Below are 26,645 nucleotides of genomic sequence, written 5' to 3' on the forward strand. Positions count from 1 at the left end.
CCCTCTGGCATCAATCAGATTCTATTTCCAATACTTCACCATTTTGAGTCTCCTGAAATGACAGGAAACATGGACACAGAACGATGCTCAGTGCCGAGAGGCCTGGAACCAGGAACATGGCTGGCTTTTCTGGAGATGTTAGCACAGAATGACCGACCTCTCTCTGAAGGGTATTTTAAGGAGACAAAGCAATTCCCTGTAATGTGGTTTCCATAGTGATTGGCCCTTTAAGAAGGCGGGGCGAGAAGCAGCACACACCTGCCCTCAACACCGCAGCACAGGGTTTGATAAAGGAACATCAGGGGATTCGTTTGAAACAGAGGAGATAAATGAATGCTTTAAAAACCACTTGGGGGTGGGGGGGTTGGGGATTTAGCTCAGTGGTAGAGCACTTGCCTAGCAAGCGCAAGGCCCTGGGTTCGGTGCCCAGCTCCGAAAAAAAGAAAAGGAAAAAAAAAAACCACCTGGGGGCAAGGGAGACGCCCACAGAGCTGGGGCTGCGGTGATGGGCAAGGCCTTCCTCCAGGGTAGCTGGGTAGCATGTGAGGTGAGGTGTGTTCCCAGGGTTCTAACACCAAGTTCCAGCTGTGCCAAGAGTATTGTCACCAGGGAATTAGGAGAGAGCATCTATATTCCCAGACTGCTGAAGCGAGGCTCCAACTCAAGCATAAAGGTAGGTGGGTCAGCAAGATGGCTCAGTGAGTAAAGGCGTTTGCCACGGAAGCCTGGTGATGTGAGTACAATCTCTAGAACCCACATAAAGATGAAAGGAGAAAACCAGCTCCATAGTCTTCCTCTGATCTCCACATACATACCGTGTCGTGAATGGCCCCGATGATGATGGTGATGGTGATGGTGATGGTGGTGGTGGTGGTGGTGGTGGTGGTGGTGGTAGTGGTGGTGGTGAGAATGATGGTGGTGGTGGTGGTGAAGATGGTGATGGTGGTGGTGGTGGTGGTGGAGGTGATAGTGGTGGTGGTGAGGATGGTAATAGTGGTGGTGGTGGTGGTGGAGGTGGTAGTGGTGATAGTGGTGATGGTGGTGGTCGTGGTGATGGTGAGAATGATAGTGGTGGTGGTGATGGTGGTGGTCGTGGTAGTGATAAATGAGAAGACCAAGAAGACGAAAAAGAGAAAGAAGGAAAGAAACAAAAGAAGTTAGTAAGGAAAGAAGAAAGGGGAAGAAAGGAGAGAGGGAGGGAAGAGGAAGAAAGGGAGGGAGAAGGGAGAGAGGGAGGGAAGAGGAAGAAAGGGAGGGAGAAGGGAGAGAGGGAGGGAGGGAGAAGGGAGAGAGGGAGGGAAGAGGAAGAAAGGGAGGGAGAAGGGAGAGAGGGAGGGAGGGAGAAGGGAGAGAGGGAGGGAGGGAGGGAAGGAGGGAGGGAGGGAGGGAGGGAGGGAGGGAGGGAGGGAGGGAGGGAGGGAGGGAGGGAGAAGGGATACCAGCAACATGAGCCAGGGTCAACCTCAGAACTGAAGAAGTGAAGAAGCCAAAGGAGAAAGTAAAACATGACACAGACAAGGAGGCATGAACCAGAGACTCAAAGACTAGCTTGCCTGACTGAGAAGAGAAGCTCATTTTCAGTGGAAGTAAATAATACGACCAAGATATCTACTCTGCTCTGGAACGTGCAGGCTACTGGCTCCGGACAAACACCTCCTACCCGTTTCTCGAGCTTAGCTTGCCCGTGTGGCAGCCAGCTCACTTGATGTCTCACACTCTCACCCCGGCGACCTCTGGGGTGAACAGGAGCCGGAGTGAGCCACCTAGGCTGTGCCCAGTTGTTCATTTCCAACCCTGCGAGCACTGAGTGCCAGAACTTGGTGTGTTCGGGGCATTCATGGTGTTCCTGTGGTCCTCGATATGGTGGAATGTGGCAGTGAGCCTCAGGCTTTCACAAAGGGGCCCTCTGTGAGCTTGGTTGGGTACACAACGTACCATGTGGGAACTGGGAACCAGGCCCTGCCAACACCACATCTGCAAGTGCCATGATTATCAGCTTCTCAGACCGCAGACCATGAGAACGAACGGCTGGTGTTATAAGTCACCTAGATTGGGGTGTTTTGTTGTAGCCACTCAGGCAGATACCAACTCGGCTGTTAACACTCTGGAGAACCAGCAAAGGGTCTCCTGAAGCATCTCTACCATTTTACATTCCCGTCAGCAAGGAAGGGAGTTTTACCTCCTACATTCTCGCCAACATTTGCTATTGACTATTTTCTGGCATGGCCATGCCCTCGGGTGTAAATCATGTTTTAACTTGCATTCCCTTACTAAAGAAGACACACATACACATTGGTGAGCACAATGGCATGGGTACGTTGTCCCTCTGTATAATCTCCATTCAAGTCTTTAAACCTAGTAGTTTTGTGCCCAATATCCAAGAGCACATGGTGACCTTGCGCAACCGTACCCCTAATCTGGCCTTTTGGAGCTGGCTCCAATGGGTATATCACTGTTGCCAAAAGTCTCACAGTTCAGCATCTCCAGCATCCCAGAGACTCCACGTGACTTAAACTTGACCTGCAACAGTTCATACAAGCCCTCCAGGGGACCCAACAATGCCCTTACTTGCCTAAAGGTTTTGCTCAAAAATCTTCATGGATACCACTATGGCCTTATGACTTGTTTGTTCTCCGTGGCTGGAAAACCAACACCAAGCTGTGGCCGAGACCTTGGGTCGCAGATGCAGCGGCCTTTAAGGGCCTATGTGACAAAACCCAGGAAAATACTTCCTCCTGCAGCCTTGCGTGAACGGGTCACTCTCTTTTAAAGCCTTTCAGATAAATCTAATTTTACACCCTGTAGCTTGCAGTAGGCTGAGTCTTTCCGATTCCTTCCCTGTTTTCTGAGCTATGCTGCTCAGTTTCTTTGCGATGTGCTAACTCTTCTGTCCATGACCTTGACAGACTCTGTTACCAGTCAACTTGCACATTTTCCTGCTTCAGTTCAGCTCCCAACTCTTTTTTTTTCTTTTTCGTTTTTTCGGAGCTGGGGACCGAACCCAGGGCCTTGCACTTGCTAGGCAAGCGTTCTACCACTGAGCTAAATCCCCAACCCCTCAGCTCCCAACTCTTACTGTAAACCTGGCTAAATGCAGCTGGTGATGGTCGTACCTCGGCCTGAACGGTATGGTGTTCTGTAATTTCCTCTTGCCAAAGTAAGCGACCCCTTTCTTTTTCAAGTCAGCTTCACTTCGTTTTAAGAACATGGGCAAAGCAGATTCTTTCCCAGAATGCAACCCGGTGCCCAGTGTAGTCCCCGGTGAGGTCCATCTGAAAGCGCATGTGGGCGGGCTTCACCATCATGTTTGTACTGGCATCCCAGTCTCAACTCCTCACCAGGATTTACCACTCAATTCTGTTCACCACATTCTGTAGTTTCTCCTGTTCACACCACCAAACCCTCCCAGTTCCTCCATCCAACTGATTCCAAACACGTGAGACCCACGTCATCGATTTATCATGGCAGCTGCCCCTCTTTGCCGGCACTAACTCTTTGTCTTATTTATTCTGCATCACTGTCACCAGGATGCCTGACAGGAACAATTTAAAGGAAGAAAGATTTGCTTTGGCTCACAGTTTTGATCCCGTGATGTCCATTTTGAAATTCTTGACCTCGCTGCTCAGTTCACACGGTGGACATGTGTAGCAGGGGCAGACTGGTCACATCACAGCAGAGAACACAACTGGGTTGCTCTCAAAGAACCTCCACAGCGACCCACTGTGCAACTGGTTCTCCTCTTCCTACAGGGTCCACAGCAATCCTGTCCCAAGATGGCACCACCCGCAGAGACACTTTTTTGTTTCTTTTTTTCGGAGCTGGGGACTGAACCCAGGGCCTTGCGGTTGCTAGGCAAGCGCTCTACCACTGAGCTAAATCCCCAACCCCGCAGAGACACTTTTTATATCAAAGTAAATATCTCAGACTGAGGCTACAATAAACTCTGTCACAGCCACCACTCACTCAGATTAGTGTGAGATAGCCCACAGGTTGAGCCACAGATGACAAGGACATCATGTCCTATCACAGTGCTGTGCAGAGCCATGCAGTGGGCTCCAGAGCAGCCCAACGCAAGGAACAGGTCAGGCACAGTGTGTGCCTTGGTTAGGGTTCTAGCACTGTGAGGAAACACTGTGACCATGCCAACCCTTATAAAGGAAAGCATTTAATTGGGGCTGGCTAGCAGTTTCAGAGGTTTAGTCCTTTATCATCACGGTGGGAAACATGGCAGCATATAAGCCAACACGGTGCTGGAGGCAGAGCTGAGAGTTCTACATCTGAACCCACAGGCAGCAGAAGCGACTGTGCCACACTGATTGTAGCTGGAGCATAGAAACCTCGCAGCCCACCCTAACAATGACGCACTTCCTCCAACAAGGCCACACCTCCTGATGGTGCCACTCCCTATGGCCAGGCATTCAAACACATAAGTCCACGGGGGTCCATAACTAACCAAAAACACCACACTCCACTCCCTGGCTCCCATAGGCTTGTAGCCATAACATGGTTGTCTTAGTTAGGGTTTTACTGCTGCGAATAGACACCATGACCAAGACAACTCTTATAAGGACATTTCATTGGGGCTGGCTTACCAATTCAGAGTTTCAGTCCATTATCATCAAGGTGGGAACATGGCAGCATCCAGGCAGGCATGGTGCGAGAGGAGCTGAGAGTTCTACATCTTCATCTGAAGGGTGCTAGAAGAATACTCACTTCCAGACAGCTAGGATGAGGGTCTTAAGTCCACACCCACAGTGACACACCTCCTCCAACAGGACTACACCTTCTGATAGTGCCATTCCCTGGGCCAAGCATATACAAGCCATCACAATAGTCCTACTTCAAAAGTTCCCGTAGTCCATTACAATCTCAAACTTTAAAAGTCAAATGTTCAAAGTCTTTTCTGAGACTCATATAATTTCTTTTTTTAATTTATTTATTTTATGTATGTATAAATACACTGTAACTGTCTTCGGACACACCAGAAGAAGGCATCAAATCCCCCGTTACAGATGGTTATGAGCCACCATGTGGTTTCTGGGATTTGAACTCAGGACCTCTGGAAGAGCAGTCAGTGCTCCTAACCGCTGAGCCATGCTCCAGCACTCATATAATTTCTTAACTATAATCCCCTGTAAAATTAAAATCAAAAAGCAGATCACATACCCCCGGCATACAATAGCACAAGATACACATTACAAAGGAGGAGGAAAGGGGCATAGTGAGGAAATGCTGGACCAAAGCAAGACAGACACCCATCTGGGAAAACTCCAAACTCTGCATCTCCATATTTGATGTCAAAATTCTTTTCAGATCTCCAACTCTTTTCAGCTTTGTTGACTGTAACACACTTCTCTCTCTTGGGCTGGTTCCAGCCCCCATTAGAGGCTTTCCTCAGTAGGTAACCCATGGCTCTGGCATCTCCAACATCTTGGGATCTCTAAGACAGTCCAGGCTCCACCTTCACAGCCTTGCACAAGGGCCTGTCTGGGCCTCCATGCAGGGACATCTGGCCTCAGCAACTTTCCTTAGTTGCAGAGGGAGATTCCATAATCCCTTTCTTCTACCTTTGACTCTAAAGCCAGAACCACATGGCCAATGCTGCCGAGTTCTGCTGCTTGCAGGGGCTGGAACATGGCCCCCTTGTTCAATTATATTATCATCAGCTTCAATGATTTCCTTCACCGCCTAAGCTTGGCTGTCCTGCAACTTGCCTATAGACTGACCTTGAACTCAGATCTTCATGGCTCTGCCTCCTGAGTGCTGGTATTGAAGGTGTGGACCATCATTGCCTGGATCTAGGCTTTTTTTAACTACTTTTCACATGAAGAGAACTTAGCTGGGCAGGGTCTTCCCTCACCACTCCCTTTTCTCCATTTCTTTATCTGTTTGTCTCCTTGAACAGAGGACTTAGCTCCATTCCACTCTTGGTGCCTCCTTTCTCCCCAGTCTGAATATTTTGTATTTTTCCTTACTTAACTTACTCCTTTTCATCAAAACATTATCCATAAGGGTGAACCACACACCAGAGTCTATACCAAGCTGTTTTTAAATCTCCTTTTCCAGCTGTATTAATCTAAATCTCTTCACTTTAGAGTCAAGCAGTCTCTCTGGACATAGGCAAAAAGCAGCCACATTCTTCACCAAAATATCACAAGAACAATCTCTAGGCAACATACTGAAATTCTTCTCTGAAACCCTCTTGAGTGAGGTCCCCTCACAGTTCAAATGACCCTCAGGACCACTATCTTCCATGCTTCTTCTAGTGTGACCCATTAAGCTCTACTTAAAGCATTCCACTGCTTTCCTAATCCAAAGTTCAAAAATCCACCATTTCTCCAAACAAAAGCATGGTCAGGACTATCACAGTAACACCCCATTCCTGATACCAATTTCTAGTTAAGGTTTTTGTTTTGTTGTGTTTTGTTTTTCTTGCTGTGAGGAGACACCATTACCAAAGCAGCTCTTATGAAGGAAAACATTTCATTGCGGCTGGCTTTTGGCTTCAGAGGTTTAGTCTTTTACCATCATGGTGGGAAGCATGGCTACATGCAGGTAGACATAGTGCTGGATACATAGCTGAGAGTTCTACATCTTCATCTGAAGGCAAAAGGAGAGGCTGTTGCCACACTGAGTGTAGCTTGAGCATAGGAGACCTCAAAGCCCACTGCCATAGTGACACACTTCTTCCAAGGCCACACCTACTAACCGTGCCACTCCCTCTGGCCAATCATTTAAACACACGTGTCTAGATTCAAACCACCACAGTGTGAGAAGTCACCAGGCACTGTTTATGGGGGATTATAGAGACTGAAGATATAAAGCCGTGTCCCTTCTCGAAGAGACAAAGGTCTAAAGTGACAGGCACAATTCAGGCCTGGAGTTGCAGGTCCAAAGGCCAGGAGATCACGTTAACCACGTACCATCCTCATAGGATGGCCAAGACAAATCTAGCACCAGCAACCCTCATCTTCAACCTGCAGAGTTTTAAGTGCCACAGGCAAGTGAAGAGCAACACTTGGAAGTAGCCTTGAGCTTCTATAGGGCAGAATCTATCCCTCTGGTAGGTTGCTGCCATAGATGATCATTTGAGCATGGAGATCTAAGACTCTCAGAAAAGGTTGTGATGATGTAATATGGCCAGGATAACACAAGGAGACACGGACCAGTTAGTTGATGCAGACACATACTTTCCCTGTCTTTCTGGTCTTTTCTGTTCGCTCATTCCTGAAGTCACAGTGTCTTCATGCCTGGCTGAGTGAAGAGTTTGTGTGTGGGTCTTGGGGGTGGAGGCTGAGGTTCTGTTCTAGCTGCATGGCTCTGGTGATGGCCGTTAGTCTCTCTGACCTTGGGTTTCCTTACCCATGCCTCTGGCAAGCCCCAGCAAGTCTCTCATGGCCCTGACACTGCTAATCTGACTGTGCTTGGCCCTCTGGTGTCTTAGATAGAGGTGTCAGTTTAGCTCCACTCCCCGGTTTCATGGCATACCCTTCTGGCCCATTACAAATACCCATTGTCCGATTACAAATGTTCTTTACAGTGTAGAGGTTGAAGCCCTATTATACCATCAGAGTGCCTTTCCTTCAGAGACTCTAGGGGACAACCATTTCAGGTTAACTGGCAGTGGCTCACATAGCCTCCTTCTCTGGCTCTTTTTTAGGCTTGCCCACCCTCCTGCCCAGAGCATGAGGAGGGATCCTCTCTCAGAACCCCAGAGGTTGGCCCTAGCTGAAAGGCCCAAGATAATTACCTATCTCAAGGTCTTACACCATCTTAACTACAGAAGCAGAATAATTGCCACAGGCCATTCTCGCCCCATCCCTAGAGCTCTGCCCTCCTCCCCTGTTGGTGGCTTCCATACCATATATATATATATATATATATATATATATATATATATATATATATATATATATGTGTGTGTGTGTGTGTGTGTGTGTGTGTGTGTGTGTGTGTGTGTGTGGTGTGTATGTATATATAGTGTGTGTATGTATATATTATATGTGTGTGTATATATATATATATATATATATATATATATATATATATATACTTGCTGATGGCTTTTCCTTTCTTCATCTAAAACAACTGCCCAGGTGTTGCCTAAACTTCCCTCAGTGACCAGACCAGAGCAAGACTCTGCTCCCTTCTTCAGACCCCAAGAGGCCACATGTCCTTGACCATGCCACTCACAATACCAGTTCCCTCTGTCATGATGGTATGCACTACACAAGCCTGTGGGAAAAGGATAAAGGATGGGGGGGGCAGTCACATGATGAATCCCAGGAATCAGACTCCAGAGACAAGCACCAGGGTGCAGATCTGAGTTTATTGTGCAGCACATAAGCTTATATATAGTGTTTGAGCAAAAGCCCAAGCTCCTAAAGCCTTGGCCAATCGCATCTCACCACATCATGGCCCTGCCCCAGTGAAAGCCCTGCCCAGTGAGGTCAATCAGAAGGAGTGGGGGAGGGGTGGGGGGGAGAGACTATTATCACTTGCTAGGACTTCCATGAAGACAGGGAAGCAGCGGCCACCTCACCTTGGTTCTTTTTGCTGTCTCACCCCTGTTCCGGGAGCCATCTTAGATCGACTGCTGTGTGTACAACAGAGCAGGACTCTGAGGAGCCACAGGAACCTGTGGTGCCTCCTCTCCATCCCATTTTTTCCTTCACAAAGTCGACCTCCACACATACACACTCACATACCTCTATCATGCAGCATACATCCACACTTTACTCACTTTCTTAAATCTCACAGATATTTCCCTGACAGAGTGACAGGGCCTCCATTCTGTATGGCCCAGGAAGAAAAAGCCATCAGGCATAGAGACTGTCATAGTTAGGGTTTTACTGCTGTGAACACATACCATGACCAAGGCAACTCTTATAAGAATAGCATTTAATTGGGTCCGGCTTACAGGTTCAGTCCATCATCATCAAGGGAGGGGAGCATGGCAGCATCCAGGAAGGCATGGTGCAGGAGGAGCTGAAAGGTCTACATCTTCATTTGAAGGCTCTAGAAGACTGGCTCCCACATGGTTAGGAGGAGGGTCTCATTACCCACCCTCAAAGTGACACACTTCCCACACCTCCCAAAAGGCCACACCTCCTAATAGTGCCACTCCCTGGCCAAGCGTATTCAAACCACCACAGTGACCTTCATGTACCTTTAACTCTAAGATCACTCCAAAGGCTGGAGGCCAGGGTACCTTTTTGTAATCCACCTGCTTGTAATCCTGAAAACCACCTAAGGAAGCAAAGGTCCTCAGATACCAATATCCCTAGACCACGAACCTAGAGCTTGCCACACTGTCCTGAGGCAGGTTCCACATCCCAGGCATGAATCCAGATGGATCAGCACGTTCGTTCATTATCTAAAAATAACCCAAGTTTCCTTCGCTTCATCAAAAGATAGGATTATAGTGTGTACCACCAGAATGAATGCCTTCATTCCCTGACAGGTAAGGACAACGAATCTGCCAGGTACTCTGTACCTGAAAGGATTCTTTCCTTACCTTGAGGGTTTTCCAGAACTTCCTTCACTGTGAAGCCTCAGCAGACGGCAGCAAGGGTCGAAACTTCACGTGGCACCAGGTTTTCTCCAGGTACTTGTGCTACTCATGCAGAAGAATGGGGCTGCTTCTGGGACAGAGTTCTTGGCCCCCTTGCCCTCTCCCTCCCCTGCCTACCCCGTCCATCAGTGCATAGTCATCCCTGCCCACCTTCCCAGTGCCTTCTCCTAAGGGAAACTCTGAGAATACAGGGGCCATGTCCTCTGGGAGCTGAGTAAGAGGCCTGATCACTTTGTGGTCTGGAACATTTTGTGCAGCGGGGAGAGGGGGGATATGAAGGAATTCAAAATCCAATTCATGCAGCATAAACGTCATCCTCGTATAGGGTTTGTACACTCAACACGCCGTGCCTCTGTCAACACTGATTTCAGAGCACTTCACAGAGAGAAACCCTGTACTCATTAGCAGTTTGTTCTGAGGCCAAGTCCTTTATTTCACAGCTCGAAATGTCACTAGGAAGAAGTCCCATCTGTGATTCCAGCGGTTTGTGTGCCCCCTCAACAACCTTGTTCATCATCTGGGAAGATGGCTTTGAAGGTAGTGTGCTTACTGTGCATGCATGAAGGCCCGAGTGTGGGTTCCCAGAGGGTTCCCCCAGAAAAACCCAGGCGAAGTGGAATATATGTGTAACCCTCACTGTCAAGGCACAGGTAGATCCTCAGGTGGATCTTTCTGGCTAGCCAAATCAGAAAGTCCAGGGTGAGTGAGAGATCTTGCCAGAATGTGGAGGGGTTGTGTGCTCAAGGCTATGCCATTTCCCAACCCATACACAGTGGTTAAGGTAACATGGCACCCTCCCATGTATATTGCTACACTAAACTTCCTAAGACTATTTAAATCAAACCACCTTCCTAAAATTATTTAAATAAAATCAGGAATTCCATAAAACCATTAATTCACCTAAACAACATTATTTCATAGGAGTTCTCCTTGATGTTGATCTGCAGGAAATAGAGAGGGAGACAGTGAGAACTCAGTCCCAGGTGTGCCTCTGTTGCACATGTAGGAGCTAACAGAGACAAAATTCTCATCACACATCCCTGCAACCTCTCTCTTCCCCCACCTACCCATCCACCTTCACTGGAGCCATCTCCTACACGGTGCCATTTCAGACTTCCCCTGAGGTTCCTGAGCAAAATGTCTCCCTGGGATTGCGAGTCACTAGAGGTAGACCTTTGAGAGTGATGGTCTGGTCTCACTTCTGGCCTGAGCTCTCAGATTGCTAACCTGTTCCTGAGGCCTAATTTGCAGCTACCAACTGCTGCTAACTTAGCCACCACTACTGTTATGACAGAAGAGTGGGCACCAAGACAAACACGCCCCATCTCCTGTACGGTAGTTCGTTTACAGCAAGGAAAAGAAAGCAACTACCGTGCTGATTTGGGGGATACACAAATGCTTCGTCATCACCTGGTGCAAGGCTAGCGTCTGTAAAAGTCCTTAGAATGTCTACAAAGGAATTACCCAGGAGTCCTGCTTGTTCTGAGTCGCCCGGGAATAATTTTGGAAAGAAGTCAAACCAGGAACTACTGGACTCATCAGAAAATGTCCTTATGGAAAAATAGGGATGATTCTCCTGGGAATATAGCTGAGAAGTAGGAAGGAAGGTGACATGCAAAGGGTGGGGCATGTTGGGGGACATGGGATGGGGCGAGGATGGGCATGGGGTAGAGCCTGGGGTCGGACATGGAGTGGGGATTGGGTCAGAAATGAGATAATTATGAGGTAGGGAAGAGGAAGAGATAGGATGGGGATGAAATGGGTCACGTGGTGAAGAACACTCCAGAGTTCATGACTGTGAGGTTTGCATATGCTTGGCCCGGGGAGTAACACCATTAGGAGGTGTGGCTCTGTTGGAGTGGATGTGTCATGTGTGTGTGGGCTTTAAGACAGTCACCCTAGCTGCCTGGAAGCCAGCATTCTGCCAGCAGCTTCGGATGAAGATGTGGAACTCGAAGCTCGTTCCCTACCATGCCATGTTCCCGCCTTGATGATAATGGACTGAACCTCTGAACCTGTAAGCCAGCCCCAATCAAATGTTGTCCTTACAAGAGTCGCCTTGGTCGTGGTGTCTGTTCACAGCAGTAAGACCCTAACCTAAGACAATGACTCAAAAGAAAAGAGAAGCGGGGACGGGAAGGAGTCTCGAGCATCCGCTAGAGTTTGCCGTTTTAATCATAAACCTGGTGAGAGCAGAGTGCAGCCCAGGAGGGACATGAATGTCATCCATCCGCCCAGAGATGCTATGGCAGTAAAATAGGCTTGGAAAGGAGAGATAAGATTCTTCAGTCCTTAGGGAGGAAGATTTGGGTTCCTTCAGCATTAATGAGCACACAGTGGAGAAAGGCCACAGAACAAAAGAATTTTTGCATAGGGGCCTCTGCTCTTTGATACGAGACTCTTAAATTTTTCTATTTTTATCAGCTCCGTCAATATGAAAAGATAGCATGAACGTAATTGGTGCAATAGTCGTAAATGTGCAAAGCTTTTTTTTTTTTTTGTTCAAAATTGGATCACCCTGAAAAGAAAGCACAAAGGGGAAGACGCAGGCTAATTAAAGGAGCCCGAACTACGGAAGGAGCCCAGTGTCTGCCTTGAGATCTCTTTGTCGATTTGGAGGGAGGGAAAAAATCACGTGGATAGGGTAAAAACAGAACACCACTCAGGAAACACAAAAGGCACATGCTAACCATCAAGTGCGTGCCAGCCATCACATGTGTCTGCATGATTTCCTGGAACAGAAACGTAGTGCAAACCCGCACTGGTCACAACACAGCAGTACTCCTACCACATAGGATAGTCTGAAAAGGGGACTGTATTGGCTGGTTTTGTGTGTGAACTTAACACAAGCTGGAGTTATCACATGATATCACATCTCCGTGAGACCCAGCTGTAAGGCATTTTCTCAATTAGTGATCAAGGGTGGGAGGGCCCATGGTGGGTGGTGCCATCCCTGGGCTGGTGGTCCTGGATTCTATAAGAAAGCAAGCTGAGCAAGCCAGGGGAAGCAAGCCAGTAAGTAACATCCCTCCATGGCCTCTGCAGCAGCTCCTGCTTCCTGCCCTGCTTGAGTTCCAGTCCTGACTTCCTTTGGTGATAAACAGCAATGTGGAAGTGTAAGCTGAATAAACCCTTTCCTCCCCAACTTGCTTCTTGGTCACAATGTTTTATGCTGTAATAGAAACCCTGACCAGGACAAGGACTATGTGTTCTGTCTGTGTCCTTGCCTCATGCCAGGCAGAACTGTAGAAACTAATTCTAGTTCCTGCCTGCACCCAAAGGCCCCCTCTCTCTCCTAAGTGGAAGCACAGCCAGGCACGGGGCAGCAAAGAGCGAGAAACACTCAAGAAAATGCTTTTATTTTTTTTCCTCACAGATGCTCTCTGTCTCACACACTGAAGGTGCTCACCGGGACGCGGCACTGCCACTGTTGGTCGTTGGGGCTAGATTACAAGGGGGGTGGAGGGATGGGTCTGAGTGTTTCTCTGATGAGACATGTAGCACCCTTAGGAGATGTTTGCAATGGCTCAGAGTAAAATAAACATATAACGAGCGTTTTCTTAGAAGTCAATTGGTGAGAGGCCTGTTGTTTCCCAATACATCAAGAGGACTGAAGCCTCAGGAGGAGGCCTTCGTATCCCCTGTCAACCCAGGAGGCACCAAGGAAAAGATAAGCTTGTGTCCTGCAGGAAGTCTTAGATCCCCAGACTAGCAGGAAAGGCTCCTCCAATCCCACTTGCCCTTGGGGCTTCCATGAAGCCAAAGGCTTGAGCATGAATGTTAAGACAAGACAGATCTTTCCCCATCCCACATCCCACAACAAGATGCCGCCTTTGGGACATCCTTTTCTCTAATCTGGACCTTGTTCTGGGCCAGGAAAAGCAGCAAGAGGGTCTGCACAGCCCTCTGGGAGTCACTGACAAGCAAATGACTTTGCCTCCCTTGAGCCAGAGCAGGCAGTGAACTGCTGTCGCTTCAGCCATTGCCTCAAATGACAACGGCCACACTCACTCTGCAGTGGCTTCAAGGGAGGACACCGATAAAAGTGAAGGTGTTACTGGACTGTTCCCAGGACTTGCACTGACCCAGCCAAGCAAGGTAGGAAAGGAAGGAGGAGTCTTCTTGTGGACCTGACCCTCCACAGTCGGGGACATTGGAATCCTAGTCTATAACAGTGTTTGCCATTCCTGTTGAGGGCCATCAAAGACAGTGAACATATGCCACAAGAATAGAAACAGACACCATTCACACCAGCCTACCTTCTACTTGCCCCTCAGTCTTCTTCATGGAGGGTTTTCAGAGGGGTCTGTAGGAGGGGCTGTAGCGGGGTCTGTAGCGGGGTCTGTAGCGGGGTCTGTAGCAGGGTCTGTAGCGGGGTCTGTAGCGGGGTCTGTAGCGGGGTCGGTAGTGGGGGCTGTAGTGGGTGCTGTAGTGGGGCTTCTAGAGGACAATGTAGAAGAAGTTCTAGAGGGGGATCTAGAGGGGGCTCTAGAGGGGTCTCTAGAGAAAGGCCTAAATGCCGATCGTTTCTTAGATGCCTTAGGGGTGGAGTTCATGGAGAGCTTCATCTGTCTTTTAATCTCCTGTACAATCCTGAGGAAGAAAGGCCTCGTCACAGCCAAGCAGCTAGGAGACAGAAGATCCTGGCCCTGATTGCCTCCTTCCCTGTGCTCTGTATACTACACAGACTCTGGAATGAGGCCCAGAGCCTGTTCCATGGTCTCAGCTCCATCTTGCTAAGGCAAAATCCAGGAACAAAGTTCACACTGTGCTGCAAGACAGGCTGTGTTGGCCACACTAAAGGCTGGAGCAGGTGCTAGGTGAGGTGTGTAAATCCTCTCCGTGGCTTTGTGCCAGTCACAGGACAGAGCTATAAGAGCATCGGGTACACCAGAGCTGGATGCTGAATTGAGTATCAGCCCTGCTCTGCAGACAGAACCCAGCATTGTGGTCTAAGGCTTCACTCTGTCCAGGACAATGACAGAAAGGGTGTCCCTCTGAGTGTGTCCTGAACACTGGCATGCCACACACAGTACACAGACTTCCTCGGCCCAGATTTTTGAGTGTTGTGTGGGGGCAGCCGACAAAGCATGTTGAACAGAACCTCAAGATTCGATTCATTGGGGCAACCAGACCAACCTTACCTGCCAGCAACACCATCCTTCAGGCTGAGAGGAAATACGCCCTTCCTCCTTTAGGTGGACTTTTTAGCCATTTTTGTCACAACAGTGCACAAGGATGAAGGACAAAGGGCCCAGCTGGCCCTTAGCATGAGCCATGGGACCTCCTAGGTACTGTTTTTTAACACCGTCACCATAGCAGACGATGGTCTCAGGACCCATGGCTGCAGAGACTGACAAAGCCATTGCACTAAACTCTTGGGGCCTCAGACAGCTAGCGAATGCTGGGGACTCACTTTTATCACTAAGGGAAGATGTACCCAGAGCAGCAGCAGATGCGTGAGGGAGGCAGCAGGGATCATCTGCCTGTCCAAAACCATTCCTCCTCCCACACAGAATTCAGAGCACCCACCTGTAAATGATGGTGATGATGATGATCCCGGTCACAAGCACAATCAGGGTGGAGAACATCTGCACGTAAACTGGGAGACAAGCCCTGGCTTAGAATCTGGACCCAAAGTAGTCGAGAGGGGCCAGTCCCACCCAGAGGGGTCCTGTGTATCCAGTACAGCTCACTGTCATCCCGCCAGTCCATTAACCCACTGGATCAGGAGAACATTGGTTGGACATGTCTCCAGAGGGGAAAATCAATGTTATAAAGTCTCACAGTCAGGAGGAGGCTCTCTAGCTCCCAGCATACCTTGCCTCCACAGAGTTGGGTGAGGTCAACGTTGGCAGCTCACGTGGGCACAAGAGTCATTGGTGCTTTAATGATTCTCTACCCTATTTCCCATTCATTCAAGGGCAAGACACTATCTTACTGGTAACATCCAACCCAAAGGATACAACTTGATTTGAGCCCCTACCCTTACCTCCCTCTGAATGATTTTTAGGTATCCCTAACTGAACGGTTTAAGAAAAAACAAAAAAGCAAAAACCCAAGTCTGCTGGATTTGATGTCCTTCAAGGACATTTCTGTAGCTCGGGCCCTACAGCAGAGCAGATGTTTGTTGCTATACGGGGTCTGGAACCACGAGTAAAAATGAAGTCACCTCCCAGACCTGATTCCCACCAAAGGCTTCTAGAATCTTCATCCTGCTTCATTATGGCTTCCGGTGGTTTCTGGATCTTTGGCTCCTCTCTATTTCCATGTCTTTTCTCTTTGAAGACATCTTGCCCCAGTGTGACATCCTCTTTACTAACCACACCTACAAAGACTCTTGCCCTAGTTAGCATTAACCATCAATTTGCATAGCCTAGACTCATCTGAAGCAAGAGTCTCAACCAGCTAACTGCCTCTATCAAGGTGGTCTGCGGGCCCAACCAACCATGGGTGGTTCTCTTCGCTAGGAAAGAGGTCCTGGGCTGTGTTAAAAAGCTAGTTGTGTGTAAGCCTGAATGAGCCGACAAGCAGTGTCCTTCCACAGTTCCAGCCTCTAGGTTCCTGCCTTGACTTCTCCAAATAACGGATAACAGCCTGGAAGTGTAAGTCAGATTGACCCTTTACTTCCCTATGTTGCTTTTGGAAGATGCTTCATCTCCTCAATAGAAAAAAGGACACTCGAACAGAAACTGGCACCAGGACTTAAGCAGTATGTTGCTGTAAAGGACCTGACCATGCAATTACGTATGTCTTTGGACTGGTTTGTTGGAGGATCGTAGGTGGTCTTGGAACTTTGGGCTACAAAATCCAGTGAGTGTTCAGAGCCTAATGAGCTGTCGCTGTGGGAGCTTGGAAAATAATGCTGAGACTAACACAGTGTCCACAGAGGAGGCCTGGCTCGGGAGGCTTCAAATACTCCATAGGCACAATTTGTGAGAAAATTTGGATCGGGAATCTGTGATCACTGGAAATCATTGGCGACAAATAAGAGATCGGCACCCCACTGAGGTGAAAATGTCCATGGTTCTTTGGTGCCATGGAAAGTAATTCCCCCGAGTCAACGCTTAGATGTTAACATCTAAGAAGACCAAGACCACATCTCACACAGGAGGATGAACTTGGCAACGGGTAAAAGTCACCCACATTCATGCTGTTTTGAGGGCATGAAAGACGCAAGACTGAGGGACTGGGGGAGACCAGCTGAGGTCTGGTACCACGCGGACAGGTCGGAGTCCCCGATGAGAAGGCAAGAGAGACCACTGCGGAAGGTGCATCCGTGGCAGTGAAGTCCCCAGGATATTGGAGATACCAGGACCATTTGGTGTCCACCAAGAACAGCAGCAAGTGTGGACTGTGACTGACTGGCCTGAACATTCAAGGCAACCTTCTGAAGATGACAGCGCTGGGGAGGTGTGGCCGCCCAAAGCTTTGGAAGCCAAAAGACACAAGTCCACAGTTAAGAGACCTCAGAGCCTTTAAGAAACCTGGGAGTCTTTTAGATTGTTTTTATAAGTGATTTGCCTACAAGTGTGAGTGTGTGTGTGTGTGTGTGTGTGTGTGTGTGTGTGTGTGTGTGTGTCCATTTGAGAAGAGGTGGACTGTCCTGGTTAGCTGTCAACTTGACAGATTAGAATCACCAAAAAAGAAGTCTCAACTGAGTAACTGTCACTGTCAAGTTGGTATTAGCATGACTGTGAGAGATTTTTCTTGATTGTTCATCAATACAAGGGAGCCCAGCCCACTGTGGGTGGTACCATCCCCTGGGCAAGTATCCTGGACTGTAAAAAGATGCTAGCTGAGAATACGCCTGAGTGAACCAGCAAGCAATATCCCTCCATGATTCCTCCCTCCATGATTCCTGCCTCTGGGTTCCTGCCTTGAGTTTCCTGGGTATGTGACCTGGTAGTGAAAGGCAAATATTCACCCTTAAGCTGCTTCTTGTTAGCATATTTTGTCACAATGACAGAAATAAAACTAGAGCAACTCTCTTGACAAGATAGAACACATACACCAGCCTCAAAAATCATGCTTTGGACAGACATAGAGTTCAATTCACAGCACAGCTAGAGAGCAAGTTGTCCCCCAGGCAATGAGCAGGATTCCAACAGGATCCACGAGCCCTAGACTACTTTGAGGTTCCCTAGGAGGTGGTAGAGGTACAGGAGGGTGGAGCTTGAGAGCTGAAGGAGGGTTGAACCCAGCAGCTCGTGATGTTAAGCGAAAGCCTTTCCATCTCATACTGATGTGAGCCCCAAGGCAGATACCAAAAACTGGCCATACCAGTCTCACCAGAACCAGAACCTTCCAACTGATAGAGACTATGACGACATAAGCCTGGCTGCTATGTTTGCCGTAGCACCCAACCGCAGCCCCAGGGAAGCCGATGAGCTGTCACTTTGAGCCACTGCACTTTGAGGGCAGCTTACTATAGCATAAAGTGATACAGCACAAAGTGTGTCACAAGGGGCCCCCTGTTCCAGATGTTGATCACACACAACCAAATGAAAAAAAAATGTGTTCGTGGCTGAGTTAGGGGCTTTCAAGTAAAACCCCACAAGTTCTTGAATCCCAGAGTCTTTGCATGTGATAAAATCAGAACCCTACGTGAGCATGATGCATATAATATTTTCATGTTTTATTACCAGCCCCTTCCACATGTGTTCTCTCAACCCTGCTGTCAAGGTAACAAAAGCAAGAGACAGGACTTTGTGTCCCTCTGCACAGCATCGGGCTGTGAGAAGCCGCCTGTGTGGTTTGTTGGGAGTCAACTATTAGGACTGCTCTTCCCCAGACAGAAGAAAGGGTTATTTTCCCAAGGGTAACGTCTCCCCAGCAGAGTTAACAAAAGTTTTGAAATCATCTCAGCAAGTCCCAAGAAGAAACTGAAGTCAAATACTTAGAAGAAATGACATATTAAATAACGTGCCCAAATCAAGACTGAGGAATGAAAGCAAGTCTTCCCCTTCTAGCTCCCAGTTCCTTTTTGAAACATCTAATGCTAATTCCCCAAGTTCATATTCTTAATAATACAGATTATGCCATAACACAATGTGCACTTCAAACCAGCCTATTTAAGAAGTTGGTGAAAGGTTTTCATAACATGGAATTATATGCACAAAGAACTCATAATACCCTGTCACTGAACCCTACAACTTACACAGCACAAAGCTTCATTTGCTGCCTTGAATGAGAAAGATGTCAAAGAAATGAGAAATAATTTGAGGGCACAGTGAGAACCCAAATGTAGGGCTCACTGCCCAGAATCTTCCTACAGATGGCCCCACCTCTTAACACCAAAGATGTCAGAAGTTAAGAAAAAGTAGCGCCCACGCATGTGTTTACTAACGGGGAAGATGGACAGAGGGTCAGTATCTGTTGCCATGACATAATGTTGTGATCCCTTGCCAACAGAAGCTCCTGAGAGTCTGTGCTGTTTTCTGGACTCCTGAAGGAACCCACAACTAAAATGCTACAGGGACCGTGGCTTGTTCTCAACTGAGTGGTTGGTTAGGGCCCCAGTGTAAGCCATGGGTGGCACACGCACTCACAAAAATGCTAGCGTCTTTTTAAAAATCACCAGAAGGTTGGTCCAGAGTACACCAGAGTGTGCCTCACACGCTCACGTGGAGATGACTGAAAAGTTCCTCTTAAGTGTCCTGCGGATGGTCCTTCCTCCTACTTCTCAAGAGCTCCGAATGCAGGGCTTCCCAGACACACTCAGTAGCAGAAGGACACTTAGCCACTCTCCTGCTGCTGGGACAAAACACCCCAACTATGCGACTTAAGGATTCATTTCCGCTCACAGCTCAAGGGTGTCGCCCACCATGGTGGGGAAGTCAAGAAGGCAGACGTGGTCAGGCTCCATCCACACCCAGGAAGCAGAGAGAGGTGAATGCCTGTGGTCAGCTCACTGTCACTGTCCCATGGTCCAGGACCCCACCTCGGGGAACAGTGCCACCCACTGTGGACAGGTCTCTCCATCTCAGTGAATGTAACCGAGATGACCCCCAGAAGCATACCCGGATGCTATCATCCGGACGAGTCTAGAGCTCATCAGGTTGACAACGGAGTGGCCTGTCACAACTGCACTTGTCAGCTCGATACCCAAACACATCACCCTAGACCTCACCTTCTGCTTCTTCTCCCCAACGTCTCGTTTCATCTCGGAATATAAAATACAATCCAACTTAAAAAGGCCCCATGGTCTTTAACAATCACAGAAGCTTAAAGTCTAAATAAAGACCGTCTCATTTCAAATTAAAGGCAATCTCTTAACTGTGAGCTCCTATAAAGTGAAAAAGTAAAATTACTTACTTCCAACATACAACAATGTCATTCAGAATAAACGTCACACAGAAAAAATACGTCCATTTTGAAATGGAAGAATCTGGGTATAACAAGACATGACTAGACCTAACCAAGATGAAATGCCAACAGGGCAAACACACAAATCTTGCAACTCCATGTGCAGCATCTGGGACTCGGGATGCAACTGGCTGGCTCTAGGGAATGGGATAGCCTCATCCTCCAGTTATGTTACCCAAAACATACATGGCCTCTCTTAGGCTACTTCTATTCTGTGCCTAGAGCTTCCCTTGGCCTCAGACCCACAATCCTGGCATCTCCGATATATACTAGGGTGTCTACTGTAACCTAAGCTTTGCCTGCAAAGCCAATAACCATGTGGCTGATGAAGGTTTGGAAGTGGCACTTTAGAAAATCCTAGAGAATCAGAAAGCCCAAGTCCCGACATGGAAAAACATCCCAGAAGCAGAATGGACACAGCTCTTCACTACAACAACCTGGTTCTCTATGGTCCCCCCCACTCCTTCCCACTCCTCACAGATATCTAGGATGTGTAGAAATGGCTCTTCAGGAACCAGGCAGGTGGGTGGGACACAGTAAACAGCCAACCCTGCAGATCCTTGGATATAGCCCAAGCCTGATCTCAGAACTGTATTGTGCTTTAGCGTGGTGCCAAAATGATCTCAGGAGAAAACCCAGTCACGTCATGTCCCCACGGTCCTCGGCTAGACACCACCGCCCGACCAGACTGCTTCAGCCGGCAGCACCCTTTGTCCAGCAGCCGTCTTGGTAGGGACAGTCTCATACCCAGGCTTCACCATCCCGACATTTTCCTGGAAGGAGAGTAGTGAGAAGCCCCTCCCACTCAGCCCAGAGCAGAGGTATGTGAGGTTGTGGCGGAAGGGACACGGCACAAACAATGGCCAAGGAGCAGGACTGGAGCACTCACTGGGGACAACCTTCTTGTAGCAGACGCCCTTGTAGAAACAGCATCCGAGCTCCTTGCACTGGTCCCTGGTGACGTTGTAGTCACAGATGTCATACAGAGAGATGTCACAAACTGCAAGGCACAGACACAGCACTGACTTGGCAGAAAACAAGGCAGGATGTGGGGGGTGGGGTGCGCCGGGAGTCTGCCAGGTTGAACCAAGGAGGTTTTATGCTTTATTAATTATTCATTATGAGAATCTCGCTCTGAAACAAGGACGAGAGATTAAAATTCTGAACAAAATAATATAAAGTTAATTACTGAGCACAATACAAGGGCCGCTGGGGAATAGGGCGATAAGGTATCTTAGCAGAGACAAGCCAGGCACGGGCTCCACCCAGGCATCAGAGGGGGCTAACACATAACCCGGGGTGGCCAGGTCACTTCGCACAAAGAATGGATTCTAAAGAAAACTATAAAAGATGGAACGGTGAGAGTTCTGCCCCCTCCCCACTGGAGGGGACATGGTGGACCAGTGCTATGAAGGAGATCAAAGACCCAGGAAAGACTATTCCCTCGCACTCTGATTCTGACCTGGGAAATGTGGTACTTCAGTGATGGTGGCGGCTGACTGGACCAAATGGTAAACAAGCCACACAGGTCCAACGTCCAGCCTGAAGCCAGAGGAGTGAGCCCTACTCTAGGGAAGACAAAGGAGGGGGAATCCTAGGGCTCACCAGCCAGGTCTGAACTGATAAGACCCAGGCACACGTGTGTGCTCACATGAACATACACTGCGGTGTCTCCTTCGTTAGAAGTCACGGACACAGGTGCCAGAGTCCGATTCCCCCAGAGACGTCATGTGTGTGAACCGCCCTCCTGGATGGACCTCCAAGGGCACAGAGCTGAGCTGCAAGGCCAAGCTGGACGCTCAGGGGACCGGGGACATGGAAGGTCACTGTGTTCTGTGTGTGTACACTGTGTCTCTCTGGCTCTGGACAAACCAGTTAGGTCCACTTTACTTACCACAGGCCTCCGATGGCATAGACAACAGTGTGCAGCCATTTATAGAGACAATTTCATTGTCATGGCAACATTAAAGGAAGCAGCATTAATTGAATATGCAGACCAACTTAACAGAAAGGTTAGACTCACCAGGCAGACAAAGGCTAAGCCGGAAAGAGGATGTCCATCCCTCTGCCTTGTCTCTGGTTGGCTTCCCTATATGAATGAGAGCTCTGGAGGCCCTCTCTGCCTGGCCTGTCTCAGGAATGCCTGGTCGCCACTCCCCAGTTTCCCCACTTTGGGCAGCCATGCACAGTGTAGCTGTAGGACCTTGTCACAGGACCCTGCCCTCAAGCACACAGAAAGCCCACCTGAGGACCACAAAATGCTGTGCCTGGACAAGGGGGTGGGACTTACACCCATCAGGGGCAGCGGGAAGATGCAGAGACCCCCCCCCAGGGGATCCATTCCTGGCCTTGCTCTAAGTTACTTCATGTTTTCTCAGACTCCCTTGCCCAGAGAGAGTCCATTTTACAAGTGACTTTTGACTCCACTTGGAGGAGGGGAGAGGATCACACCACTGGGCAGAGACACTCCACACACACAGTGTATACTGACTGACTAAGGACTTAGTCCTCAGAAGGGAAGGAGCGCCATTGGAAAGCTCACTGGGATGAATCTGAGACTGTAGGGACCCGTGTACATGTTAAAATCTTACCACAGAAACTAGGCCCCGAACTTACGGGACATGCTAGACCCAGGGAATGGCATTAACTTCCTTCCCTGCACCCCCAATGAGAGGGAGATGCTATACCCCAATGGCCTGTCAACTGATACCAGTACATGAGTTAGGACTGACTGGCAGGTCCTGTCCCCACACGAGGTCCTACTCAATTGCTGTCTGTCCATCCGCCTGTTTACCCAGGTGAGCTAGCTATGTACTCAGTGCCCAGTCTGTCATCCGGACAGGGTCTTCCCCTCTCGCCTCTGCAGCCAGACTCCACTCCACAGCTCAGCTCTCAAGTTCGTGACCCACAGTGATCTGACCCAGTGCAGCGGCTTCTTCCCTGAGACTTGGGTTTGTTATCCACATAGACTGTACCTACATTTCCATCGGGCACTCTGGAAACTTCTGGAAACTCTGCTACAGCCCCTTTAACCCTTAGTATCTATTCGGTGACCGCCCCCCTCATGCATGCCATACACAGAGGCACGGTGACGTATTTGCTGAGGAATGTGTGGTGTGAGGGGTGGCTCGGGAAAGCCGGATCTGGTAAACGGCTGCCATTGCAGCTACAACATAACCTTGTGGAATCGTCAACCGATTCATCTGACTTCGTGGAAAGACACCAGCGTGTGCGGCTGTTTCGAAACTCATCTTAACTCCTGACAGGGTGGTCTAAGAGCTGGCTAGCCTGTGCGTACTTGGCCTAGAAGATGCTTGGCATGCAAGGGTCTGTCTCACGATGCTGTGAGAGACAGGCAGGAGGCCAGGCTGGGCAAAGGTCTAGAAGAACACGTACAGGGCCAGTGTGGACTGGCTGGGTGCTTCCCTGCCAGCCTCTGTGCCTCCACCTGGGCTGACATCCGGCTCTGTCCAGCTCTGGGTTTGCCCTGCCCTGAGAGACTCCATGTTGAGGATGAAGGGAGACGATGAATCAGGGAGAACAGCAGAGCCAGATGGCAGGAGCCACCCAGGCTGGACAGACTGATTCACCCCTAAAAGTAGAAAGGACACTGTCCTGTTCATTTTTCAAAATAAACAAGATGAGACCGGGGGTGTCCAGGGTGCTGTGTGCAGCGACTATGGCAGAAACCAGGGTGAAAGGGATGCATGATGCTTGCGGATCAGACCAAGAGCTTACTGGACACACCACAGGGAAGGTGTAACACCACTCAAGGACACCTCACACTGTGGCAGCAGCAGAACCACTGGCCTGCTGCCTGACCACCCCAGCGTGCATCTGGACCAACGGAGAACTCCCAGCAGTCAGTCTCAGCGGCATTGGCTCAGCTGGGTGCCGACTGATGATGTCATCTCAGCTGTCAGGTGCCCGTTCAGTGTCACTTTTCTCTGTTCCAGTCTCCCCCATACCTTGTCTGCAGCTCAACTCTGCTGCTGTAGCTCAACTGTACCCCGGCCCGGAGCCTCTGCATCTCTCCCAGTAACCCAGATTCTGCTCTCATCCCTCTTCGGAGGTCCTCAAACTCTCCTGAGCCCCATGTAGCCCTCAGTTTCCCCCTTCTGCAATTTACATATTAGTATATATTAATGTATGTTATATTATTAATATGGTTATTTTTATTTTATAATTTATTATATAGTAATATAATTAGCATTATCAATATGTAATAACAAATATATAATATTCACAGAGATGTTTTACTGTGTGATGTTAATTTATAGATAATTTTATATAATTAATAGTAAATTAGCATATCAATATATAATAATAAATAATGTTATATAATATATTCAGAAATGTTTTACCATGTGGTGTTAATTTATAGATAATTTATTATATAATTAATGATAAAGTTAGCATTATCAATATATAATAATAAATATTATATAATATTTTCACAGAGATGTTTTCCTGTGTGATGTCAATTTATAATTTATTATATAATTAATAATGAAATTAGCGTATCAATATATGACCACAAATAATATATTATAGATTCACAGAGATGTTTTCCTGTGTGATGTGTGATCTGAAAACTGGTATTATAAGAACCTGTGCTCAATTAGCCGGGAAAGCGAAAGTACTGGACAAAGTCTGCCAGCAACTGTTGACATGTAAAGGTATCCCTATTCAAAAATTCCGACACTGCAGAAAGAAAGCCTACCTTCACCTCTCTCCATCTTCCCCAAAGCCTCTGAGGCTGAAAGGGGCAACAGGCATGTGGTCCCATTCACCTCTCATGGTCCAAGCTAGGTGGCCAGCGGACAGACAAAGCATGGGGCCACAGGTTGGGAACCACCAGGAAATCTGGACACCAAGTGGGGATCGTTTCCTGCCTCTAGGCTGCAGGTCAACAGTTCTAGATGCCTTACACACCCCTAAGACAGCCTCCTACCCCAGGACACAGCTTGCCTGCGTCCTGAGGTCTCCTCTCACCTGGCCCCTGAAACCTGGAGTGGGGCATCCCAGTGTCCAACAGCTCCCAGAAGCCTCCTGCAGAGGTAGGCGGGTACTGATGCCCACCCCATGAAGACAGTCCCCTGGGGCTCATGGCTGCAGACAGAGACCAAGAAGCTGCTCACAAGGACCTTAAGGACAGGGTTCCTCCACCTTTGTTGTAGCTTCTGTTTCCCACTGGGAGAGAACAGAGTCACTTGATCCTGGCCAAACGTACAGAGCATTGGCTCAGCAGTTTCTGCTCCTCTCTGTGGCCCCAATCCAACCACATCTCCATGTCTTGCTTGTTCTGAATTGGAAATTGCAACCAGTCCTTTTAAGAGTCTTTGTCCTGTGGAGGTGCCTGGGCCCAGCATGGCGTAGTGCCTCCCCAACCCCACCATGACTGAGCCTCTCCTCACACTCCCGGTCCCTGGGGGAGAAGTTGGCTTTCCTTCAGGGAATCCCATAGAAAAGCTCCTGGCCTGCCTTCCATGGGAGACAAACAAAGGATGGACGCGTTTCCTCTCTGCTCCTGCGCGCCATGCAGCACAACAGTAACGCATGAACGCCTCCTCCATGGAGGAAAAAGGAAGGTTCAAACAGTGATGCTTGGGAGGGAGGGGAGGGGACGGCCCCTTCTTATGAGTCCCCATTGGCCTAAGGCTCTTCCTGGGAAGCACGCATCTCTAGAAGGTTCTCCTACCTGACTTAAAGTAAATGTAATTATACCATGTACAGTCAGTGTGCCTTTGAGAAAATCATATTTTTTGTGTGGCTTCCATACCCAAGGGTCAAGTGTCTGATGCCTGCTTACAGACCTAGTGGGGAGGCAAGGTGTGCTTCTTTGTCGAAGACAGAACTTATTCTAGAAAAGCCACTTCTGAGATAAGAGTTTTAAAGTACTGAACAGTATAACCAACCGAAAACCCCGAACTCCCTGTTGTTTCTTAAGCTGATGTGAGAAACCCACATGAGCTGCTCAGTAAGGAGACTCAAGACTCAGAGATCTCACGGTAGCCCCCTGGGGTGACCTGGAAACACACTTCCCTGCCTCCCTCCGTCAGATAAGCCAGATGCCACCGAGGGTCAAACTCTCCATGAGCTTCTTCCATGTTACCTGCGAACGTCTTCAGGAGCTGTGGTGGGGACTTCTTGATGTCTGTGGTGTATCTCATGGTAGCAGCTGACAGGGATGTGAGGATCAAAAATGCCTGAAAGACAGTATACCTCAGCCCAAGGGGCCCCAAGAGCATCCACACCTGGAGGATGGGATAGCCCAGAATAGAGGGCCCTCCAACACCCAAACCTGAAAGACGGGATACCTCAGCACAGGGAGTACAGGATTTGTACATCTAGAAGATAGCGCAGGACTCCTCAGCACACGGGGGCCTCAGAGCGTTCACACCTAAAGACGGGGCAGGACACCTCAGCACAGGGTGGCAGTGTGGCCATCTTTTGGGTGTATTGTGTGGTACTAGAGAACGAACAGGTCAAGCTTTTCCTGGCCCCAGGGAAGAGGGTGTGGCCACCAACCTGTCCATCCTTTCCGGAGCTGAGTCCTCTGTACTGCCTCTCTGGTAGCCTCTAAGTAGGAACAATGTTTTGATTAAACATTAAACTGGCTACCTCCTCATCTATGGTTCACGGGTAGCTGTGAGGGAGGCAGGAGAAAAGCAGCCCCTGCCTATTGTGACATCATTTGGAA

The 26,645-nt window shown here is 48.7% G+C and overlaps 1 protein-coding gene across 2 annotated transcripts; it reads right to left on the reverse strand.

The window, feature by feature from the left end:
- Positions 1-12,917: 12,917 nt before the first annotated feature.
- On the reverse strand, positions 12,918-26,617 carry Tex29 (testis expressed 29). Of its 2 annotated transcripts, NM_001415041.1 has the most exons (7): positions 26,474-26,617; positions 26,263-26,345; positions 26,058-26,151; positions 20,832-20,942; positions 15,107-15,176; positions 13,834-14,167; positions 12,918-13,017 (listed from the first exon to the last, which is right to left on the reverse strand). In NM_001415041.1, exons 3-6 carry the CDS (start codon positions 26,113-26,115, stop codon positions 13,858-13,860), a joined length of 549 nt encoding a protein of 182 aa, NP_001401970.1. In that variant the 5' UTR covers positions 26,116-26,151; positions 26,263-26,345; positions 26,474-26,617; the 3' UTR covers positions 12,918-13,017; positions 13,834-13,857. The 2 variants fall into 2 exon arrangements, with proteins under 2 accessions (NP_001401970.1, NP_001017508.1); NM_001017508.3 differs by having other exon boundaries at positions 12,918-14,167.
- Between the last annotated feature and the right edge of the window lie 28 nt (positions 26,618-26,645).

Source organism: Rattus norvegicus, chromosome 16 (genome assembly GCF_036323735.1).
Source record: "Rattus norvegicus strain BN/NHsdMcwi chromosome 16, GRCr8, whole genome shotgun sequence".
Taxonomy (NCBI): Eukaryota; Metazoa; Chordata; class Mammalia; order Rodentia; family Muridae; genus Rattus; species Rattus norvegicus.

Coding starts and splice junctions, on each gene's coding strand:
- Tex29 (NM_001415041.1), bottom strand. CDS start 26,115: ATGAGATACACCACAGACATCAAGAAGTCCCCACCACAGCTCCTGAAG. Junction 20,943..26,057: donor GCTCCTGAAGACGTTCGCAG/GTAACATGGAAG, acceptor TGTGCCTTGCAG/TTTGTGACATCTCTCTGTAT. Junction 15,177..20,831: donor CTACAAGAAGGTTGTCCCCA/GTGAGTGCTCCA, acceptor CTTGTCTCCCAG/TTTACGTGCAGATGTTCTCC.